Raw genomic sequence first — 9,871 nt, forward strand, 5'->3', positions numbered from 1 at the left:
TGTACGAATATATAGCAAGATTTATTAGGATTATTTTTTCTTTAAAAAAAGATACTTTAAAATAATAGTATATCTAAAGGTAATTAATAGTATAAATTAACTCATTTTTTTTAAGTGACTAAATAATTTTAAAAACGTCAAATCCATATCATAATACTTCTTAAATCAAATGTTGCATATATTTCTAGTACCTCTTGAACCACTTATTTTTTAGTCAAGTTTAGTAGGCTATCCAAAACAATTATCTTTCCTAAATTTAACTCCATGTGTTATGCAACACCAAAATAAATATATAATTTTTTATATAATAATTTATTTAATAAAAAAATTTAGAAGTTAATGTAAAATTTATTTTCGTATGTTATTTAGAAGTTGTATTTAATTAGCATTAACTGTATTAACTAATTATTTATATTTAGGTGTCAAAAATAACTATTTATACTATTATTCATTTATTCGATACCTTGTAGTTTATTGCAAATTTAATATTGCAAAACTCATGTCGATGTCCTTTAGAATTTCTTGATATCCTAAAGCCATCATAGTATTTTTTTATTAGGCCAATATTATTTTTTTGGGTACAAATTACACTAATATTAATATAAATATCATAACTTTAACATAGACAAAAAATATAACATGCAACACTTCTATATATGTTAGGCTCAATCGTTTGAAAATCAAGATCTGCCTATTCGTATTAAACCGGACTTATATATATGTATTATATAAATATTAAAATTGCCCTGTTTATATTAAAGACTAATAAGAAATTAATTAATCATTACTTTAATATTATTTTATGTCAATTTCTTTACAATTGAATGTTGCAAAAATTGTCCCCTAAATTGAACATTAAAGATGGCTGCCGTATCATTATTGTACTTGTCTTTGGTAAAATTTATGGCTGTGAAGACGACATCTGTCTTCTATACATGTAGAAGGACTTTTCTTTCTACACTAATAAGGCCTTTTTTTTTTTTTTAACACCAATTTATATAATTTTTTTCTTCTGTTTTTGAAGCAGTAATTTTTTAAGAAAAAAATTACACTTACCTATTATGAGATTTTGTGAAATTTAAGTAATATTACATTTAATGTTTGGTAAAATATAACATTGTCAAATTCATTTATGAATTAATTGCTTGATTATTATACATATAACTTTTCTAGTATTGTGTCTATTTAAAAATTTTACATGAAGTAGAATTCGAACCAAAAACTTGAGTGATGGAAAATAATTTTGTTTCTTGTTATATTTTTTTTAATATATTAACAATAATATATTATATTTAATTAATATATATAATCTAAAACATTCAATTAAATATTATTTTTATATTATCCCTAAAGTTTTTTGTTCAAATCTCACCTCATATAATTCAATAGTTTTCAACAAATAAATTTTATTAATTTATATATGCAAATTTTAATAAGTATACACAAATTTTATTGTTATTTAAGTACTAACACAAAATAATAATATTTGCTCATAATGTAATATTATTCTTTTTAAATAGTCACAATTACATTATTCTTTTTAAATAGTCACAAACACACCACCGTGGCAAAAGGATGACAACTAGTTAGTTTAATATAAACAGCTAAAAAAATAGTCAAACTCATAACCATAGCAATTCGCTTTTTTACCGTCTTTTTCTAACAAAATTATTCATATATGAATAAACAAATTCATACCAATATATGAAATTAGAGTTGATTTAATTCTAATATATATGTAATGAGTTAGACACCAAAAAAATATATGTAATAGTCACTTTAATTTTACACCTTGCAGTGAGTGTCATATTTAAAATTTCAAAAATAAAGTTTACATAACAAACGAAACTATCCTATTGTAGCATGAAGTGTTTGCAATTTGCCTATGCAATTGCACCTGAGTGCTTGCCAACAAAACGAACTTGGGATTCACTACCATTCTTGTTCCATGATGTTACCATGTGATATCTCCTTTGCTTCATGGACGCAACATTGGATGTGTTGGACGTTTGCATCCAAATTCCATAACATAGGTAACTTGGGGTGCACTATCCTTCTTAGGATTTACAATCTCCCCATTGACAACTCGATTATCAGGGTGAACACGCGAAAAGTCAATACCCGGAGCCAGAAGACACACTTGCTCCATGATGTTCTTGTGTGCTCTCTCATCTGCTTCAAGGACGGAACATCTCAGATGTTTGACCTCTGCCTCCAACGGCTCAATTATCCCCTTTGATGCTGTTTTCTCCTTCCTTAACTGAGCCCTCTTCTCCTTATCAGCCTCCTTCAGCTTGTTTTCCAGATTACTAATCTTGGCGGTTAAAGTAACCTTCAATTCCTCTAAGGCAGCTCTCTCATTTTCCTTTGACTCAAGGCGGATCTCCAATTCCTTAATTCGGCCTTCTAGCACCATCTGAGATTTGGAGTTGATAGGTGGCTCCAAGTTGCGGCACATATCTTGGGTTTGAAAGGGTTTGGAGTACACATTGGACTCCTCAATGTCGGGGATCAGCACACCATTTTCAACCGGCTTGCCTTTGCCATCCACCATTTTTTGCATTTTTGGCAGAGGTGAAAGTCCTAGATCAAGTCCTAGATCAGCACCCATGTCCACAAATGCAGACTTCTTTGAAGTTGGAGGTGGAAAGACACTGCAGGCAACCCCAATATTCCCAGTCTTGGATGGAAGGGAGAGTTTGTCCACTGCAACACCTCTTGATGCCATGTTAGCTGCAATATAGGAGAAAGAAACTCAAGTCGGAAAATAAAGTATATTTTATTGGCTACATTGTGCATAGTAGCATAGTAAACAAAATTTTACACAGCATGATAGTGGCCTTGCCAGATGATTAAGATTTAAGAGCATAATACTCCCCTTCAGCAGTCAGCACCAAAGAGGCTGAATAAAGGAGGACATTATATATTTTATTTTATTTTTTCAAAAGAAAAAGTAAATATTGGTAAATTGAAATATAAATTTGTCAATATTTTATTTAACTGGATTTCACTCCATTCTTGAGTTTTTCTTCCTAGATTTCTTTTCCCCTCTCTTACTAAGATATGGTATTATGGATGTGGTTTAGCAAATTGATATATGCAAAATTGACAAATCACTTGAAAACTGAATTGATTGATAAACAGCTCATCACAGAGAGAACTCACCTGGACTTGCACAAACATTGGTTCTTTTTCCATCAACTTTTACATTTTCAACACGATTGGGGAACACAAAACTTGGGGATGTCACTGGTGATTGTACTCTCTTTGGTCCTCTACCAATCTTGTCCGATTGAACAACTTGCGGATTGGCTTTCAAACTGGCTGAGCTAATCATGTCTTCAACTTTAACGTACAGCTCTATGCACCGTAGCTCACGATTTGAGACATGAAAATCAAACATCAAGTGAATGTCTTGGTCAGAGGTGAGCCAAATAACCCGACTGTCAGATAATTGGGGACCTATTATACCATGCAACTTATATGCCATATGAGATATCTTCTTTCTTCCAAGTTCACCCATGTTCGCCAATATCAGATTCTTCAACTCAAGTAGAGATTCTTGATGATCAGTATCAACATTCATCAAAAAAGGATCCCAACTTTGAAAGGTTGCACCACCTACAGTGTCTTTTATATATCCATTGGGATGAACAAGTACAAACATGTCTGAGCAAGCCATCTGTAACTCGAGATCTTTTCCAACTTTGGATGATTGTGTGTGGCTTGAATGAGGGAATGAGGCCTGCTTCAGATTTTATAGTAATTTGATGAAGTAAATTCCAACCACAAATCCATGAAACTTTTATCAAACTGCCCTAATAGAAGAATGCAATTCAATCATTTCTACTAGTTTTGCACAAAAAAGTAATTTTTTTTAAAAATTCACTAAATAATAATCTATTGAGTTGGTGCACAACTTGTTTTACTAAAATACCTTTTATTATATATAATCCATAAAAAATATTTTTTTTTTTTGGCTATTTTCAAGACATGAACCAAGACCCCTTAGTTAAGTTATAAACAAATTTCATCTCAACTAATTTCAAAATTTATTATTTTTAAAAAACGTGCCTATTGATATACTAGTAATAGCATATCTAATATAGAGATATTTGATTAATATGCAAAAGAGCCTAAGTGTCACTAAAAAAATTCATCGAACACTTGGAGAGCATAATACCCAGTTGCAAAACTCGAACCAGGTTGAGCGAAAATCAAAATGGGGAATGACAATAGCAACATGAATGGAGTGAGTAGTCGCAACTAACCTGTGTGAGTAATAATGCGAGGAGCCGATGGAAACTTTCGAAGAGCTCAAATTCGCAGAAACCACAAAGAAGGAAGAAACCACAGTGCTACACAAAGATTCAAACGTAACTTCATAACTAAGAAGGACACACACACACTCTCTCTCTTTCTCTCGGATGAAGCTTTTATCTTGTTGGGATTGGAGCCTCATTTCGTTTCATCTTACAACGAAATGAGGTCGGTTTTTTTCGTACAGAGCTGTAAATTGGAGCCATTTCTTTGAATTTGTGTTGTTTAGCGCGCGCAATAAAAAACGATCAGCACCAAAGGAATAAGACCATTTTGTGGGCCTTTTTTTTGTGACCCATTTTGTGGGCCTTATTTGGGCTTCTAGGCCTATGCTCTCATTCCAAAAGCCCAGTAGTAAAGAGCTAATAATCCAATATAATACTATACCAAAAAAAATATAATACTATACCAAAATGTTATCGAAATATCAAGTTTTAATGAAAAAGCTATATTATGAGTTTTAGGAGATTAATACTTAAAAAAAAACCTCACATATGAAACTAAACACCTTAAAAATAGTTTTGTAACATTTTAAACTCTTTTATAAATAGCTAGCTTTTATTAATAAATACAAAATAAATTAATTAAAATTTTAAATTTTTGTATTTTTAATAAAAAATATTAATTTAAAATATTAATATGTATCTTTAACAAACAAATTAGCTAAACTACTTTTTTTTTTTATCTATCTGTATCCCTCTAAAATGGTTCTAATTAATTATCAATATTGCGTGTATAAAACAACTTTCCATTGTGCAATAAATTTCAAAATGCATTGGTAGCATATTAACTTTCCATAAACTAGTCTGAACCTAAGTTTAGATGAAAACCATTTTATACTATAAAGAGGTAAAAGCAATTTTATTTACCAAAGGAGAAAGACACAACCAACTCTTAAAAGATTGGTTAGGTGTGTGTGAAAAGAACCATTATATACAAGAAAAATCTTAATTAGAACAGAACTGCATTACTTGTTTTATTCCGATAAGGTTATTTGGTAAACACGTTCAATCTTTGTTGAACACTATAATTTTTATTTGGCCAATTTTTTTTCTAAACGCGGACATGATTTTGGGTTTGAACTGTCGTTTACCAAAATCAATAAATTGTAACTTTTACGTTTAGCTTTTGTGTTTACTTCATAAATTAAAAAATTAATTGACATTCTATTAATTTTGTCATTCAATCTCATTTATAATAAGAGATACCAAAAACAACTATAGATTTTTTTCATGACTATATTTTACAAACAAATATTTTTTTAATATTATTATCAATACTTTTTATTAAATCTTAATTTTTATCAATTTTTATTTATTTTTCTTGTTAATAGTATGAATATTTTTGTTTAGAGTTTTTTTATGTTCACTGATTGGTGACTTTAACAAGTAAATTTTGATCACGAGTGTTACTTCTAACTGGGATTGAAAAGAAAATCTATTTAAAAATTTTCTTAAAATACTTCTCAAAATCTTGAAATTAAAGTTTTTTAACTAAAAAAATCAATATTTTACATACTGATATAATTAATAGGTTAAAGAAAATGGCTATTTGAAAATCTTGAAAGGAAAAAAAATAAGGTTTAATTATTCTGTTGGTTTCTATAGTTTCGTGAAATTTTTAATTAGGTCTTTATATTTTTTTTTAATTGGGTCTCTGTACCAATTTTTTTTTCAATTAAGTCCCTTTTAGTAGTAATTGACTTAATTTTATAGGGACCCAATTAAAAAAAAGAATTGATACAGGAACCTAAATAAAAGAAAAAAAAAGAGTAGGGACCCAGTTAAAAAAAATTTGGTACAAGAACTCAATTAAAAAAAATATAAGAATTTAATTAAAAATTTTGCGAAACTATAAACCAAAAAATAATGCAGAGTCCAATATATTTAGCGTAAAACATACAAAAATTAGTTAGTGTTAAGTCAGATATATATATATATATTATTGATCTAACATTTTTCAAAAAGGAAAAATGCAAACACACATATGATCAAAATGTTATGGGATGCATGCATGGGTTATTGAAGATTCATCATCACCGATCTTATCTTCTTAACTATGTACATGCCTCTGTTTCACATGCATGACATGATGATGATGATATATGTTCATAAGAAACATGAGAGAGAGGGTGCATTCTCCCTCCTCTTCTTCAATAAGTGTCCACAACTAACTTATTTAATTCCACCATTATTATTCTTTCTTTCTCTCTATAAGTTACATGAAAAGCCAAACCAAGTTCTGCATGTAATAGTAATAATCATTTGAACACTATCATGAAGGTTTCTGGGTTTTGGCCATTGTTCTTCTTGCTCGCTGTGGCAGCCGCTTTAGCATTCCTTAACTTCTTATCTTCCGATGGTGGATCCAACTTTTCCGGTATATCTCTATCCATTATCACTTTTTTTTTTATTGCATTTTTTAAGGAAAAAATAAGGGAAAATGATATTTCTTCTTTGATCAATTTTTTTCCATCTATAGAGGAGAAATAGGATGCATGCAATGGTAAAAATAATGAACCAGAAATAAAGTGTCAAATCTTAATAAACCCTCTAATCTTAGAGAAATGGCTTCAGTTTCAAAGTTCCTTTTGTGAAATAAATCATGCACATTTTGATTTTTCAAAATATCCTATGTGCTTGTATCAAATTTCATATTACAATGTCATTTTGTTTATTTTCAACTCAGATAAAATCCTTTTATGTGCTTATTCTGTCGAAATCTCTTTTTTTTTTTTCAATTCTTAATAAAAAGTTTACACATACTGATTAAAGATCATATATGAAAATTTTAGATGAGAAGATTTATATTCCCATGGTTTATTTTATTTGACATTGTTCAAGTATTCACTTATCAAGCATTGTATATGGTGATTCTCACAATTAGTACTGAATTTGAGTCAATTTTGATGATTGAATGAGAAGAGTAAAATGCGTATTTTTTAGTATCATTTTGACAAGCCTTTGAACTCATCCATGACAATGATATTGTTAGCATTTTATAATATCTTAGTTACTTTAATTAGTACACTTCTAAACATTGCATGCATGCATTAAACAACATCTTCCTATAAATCATTAAAGCATTATTTAGAACTAATTAATTTGAGTAGATTGTATTAGATTTTTTTATTGTTTTATGATAAGATCTATAACGCATTGATTGGTTCATGCAACCGACTTTTCTTAATGGGATAAGATTTAATTTGATTGTTATTAACTCCCTATTAAATGACCTATATAATTTCCCTTTACATTATTAAATGGCATCACAGATTTGCCTGTTACCAACTATGGACATGGAACATCGGAAATTGTAACAAGAAGGAAACTGAAGGTATTGTTATTTTTACATGTTTGGAAAACCATTTGAATGTTCAAAACAAGGTTTTCAAATTCTCTACAAAAAGAAGAACAAAAAAAAAAATCATGATTTTGCAGGTATATAAAATTGAGGTCTCTTTTAGTAATTTTTCATCTAAAAGTGATTTTGAGTAGTATAATCCAAACAACATTTATTTTACTATCATCACTGATATAAAGATTGTCAAACATAAATCACGTTAACACAAACTAACTTATTATCAAAATCAATTTTACAAAATCAATTTTATGCAAACTTCCGTTTGCAAACTGTAATTCAAATATACACTAAGTATGAGTATTTCAGGAAAATGATAGCAAGAGAACAAGTAAGGACAAAGTTGATAATAGACTCATTAATCTAGATGATTATGCTGGCAAAAATGGTCCAGATAAAGCTGTAAGGACTGAACCTATTGAGCATGGAACTCCTTACTTGCCATTTTTCCCAAGACCTCCACCTCCGGATCTACCTAGCCCCGACGGATATTCCGATATTCCTACCCCCGGTGTATATTCCGATTTTCCTACCCCCGGAGGTTTTTAAGTAACTAGTATTATTCCAACATCAATAATATCGTATTCTATGTCGATATATCATGTGTCTGTCTGCTCGGAATATGATGATGACTATGTTTAAGAAATCTTTCTATGAAAATAATAGACTAATGTATTTTGGTGGATTTGGACAGTATTTATATGTTGGAGTGATCTTAGTAGAGTTTAATTTCCTACTTTTAATCCATGTTGTCTCATGTGCTTGCATTGTGTTGTGAAAAAGGGAAAAAGTTGTTGTAGCTTTTGGCATCCTATAAGGTGTCCAGTTGAATCTATCTATCTTCTTGAGTTATAATATATGTTTCTACTTGTTATTAAATTTGATTTGTGTTTATTCAACTTCTTCAATAATTATCCTTAACTTTTTATTTAATTTTTTTAATTCGATAATGATTTTTGTCATTACTAATTTGGCTTGAAAATCTCAAATTAAATATTATTTGAGTTCCTATGAGATTTGTTAGTCATGATTGGTAAGGGGTCGACAATTTTTTAGATTTTGGGTCAACAAACAATCAGTATTTGAGAAGAAATGAGCGACAAAAATAGCAATTTTTTAGATTTTGGGCCAACAAACAATCAGTATTTTTTCAGAAGAAATGAGCGACAAAAATAAAACTTTATAACGCGCGGAACTTTATAACGCCCAGATGAGATATTTAAAAAATATTGATATTTACTAGCTGAATGATGACAAAATTTGATTAAAACTACTGATCATTGAGCTAGACTTTCCATTATTAAAAAAAATTTGCATGTTTCTTATCCAAATAAACTGAGGTAGATTATTTTTGTTTCTAACAACTCTGGAAATTAGTAGAGCATAGTACAATCTAGTAGGATACTAGCTAGCATTGGTTGATTATTATTTTTGTTTCTTATTTTTGTTGAAGAAAACTACCTACTAAACACCAAATTTTCAGGTGTTCTCTCTGACTTTGGTTCTTCATTATTTGTGGTTGTGAAAATATTGTTTTTTGAATTTAGTTATAACAGTTTTAGTTTTAGTTTAGGTCTTGTTGGTTCACTGATTCTTAGTCCTAATCCCAAACAACTATTTATAATTTAACATGTAAGTCGTAACTGCCTAGTAATTTAACATGGTTCCAATTAAAATATTTATAGACGATAACCACTATCAGCATTCAGCAATAATGAAATCATGTTGTCCATGGAAATCTGGAAAAAAACGATTAGGAACAATACAATCTTCTTGGTGCTTGACTTCATTGTTGAGTATTGTTATTATTCGAGTTCAAACTCCACTTTTTTCTCACCATTGCCAAATGCTACATTTTATTTATTATTTTTTTAATGCAATCTATAAATTAGAACAAGTGTTTTATTTTGATTAAAACATCATATATACTCTTTTATTATAAGCAATCCTGCCGGAGCAGCCAAGCCAATAATTAAGATTATTTTGGTGACAAATTAAAAATCTTTTTTTTTTTTTCACATGGTATTTCTAAATTCGTTGCGAATTTAAATTCTATTTAATAGTTTATTATTAACCAATGGATCGTTACATGGTATTTGAATCTCTACAATTATTTAAGCGCATAAATGAGTTATCTATTTGATTAACTCAAGTTATTTAATTATTTTATATTATTGAGAAATACTAGAGA

At 29.3% G+C, this 9,871-nt stretch overlaps 2 protein-coding genes across 5 annotated transcripts; one reads left to right on the forward strand and one right to left on the reverse strand.

The window, feature by feature from the left end:
• Positions 1,736-4,570, reverse strand: LOC110263645. Of its 4 annotated transcripts, none has more exons than XM_021105309.1 (3): positions 4,272-4,570; positions 3,166-3,748; positions 1,736-2,733 (listed from the first exon to the last, which is right to left on the reverse strand). In XM_021105309.1, exons 2-3 carry the CDS (start codon positions 3,680-3,682, stop codon positions 1,979-1,981), a joined length of 1,272 nt encoding a protein of 423 aa, XP_020960968.1. In that variant the 5' UTR covers positions 3,683-3,748; positions 4,272-4,570; the 3' UTR covers positions 1,736-1,978. The 4 variants fall into 4 exon arrangements, with proteins under 4 accessions (XP_020960968.1, XP_020960965.1, XP_020960966.1 ...); XM_021105306.1 differs by having other exon boundaries at positions 3,166-3,813; XM_021105307.1 differs by having other exon boundaries at positions 3,166-3,818.
• LOC107605611 lies at positions 6,463-8,537 on the forward strand. The gene is made up of 3 exons (XM_016307543.2): positions 6,463-6,699; positions 7,595-7,656; positions 7,990-8,537. The coding sequence occupies exons 1-3, from the start codon at positions 6,597-6,599 to the stop codon at positions 8,227-8,229; spliced, it is 405 nt and encodes a 134-aa protein (XP_016163029.1). The 5' UTR covers positions 6,463-6,596; the 3' UTR covers positions 8,230-8,537.

This window comes from Arachis ipaensis, chromosome B06, assembly GCF_000816755.2.
Source record: "Arachis ipaensis cultivar K30076 chromosome B06, Araip1.1, whole genome shotgun sequence".
In the NCBI taxonomy this organism is placed as follows: Eukaryota; Viridiplantae; Streptophyta; class Magnoliopsida; order Fabales; family Fabaceae; genus Arachis; species Arachis ipaensis.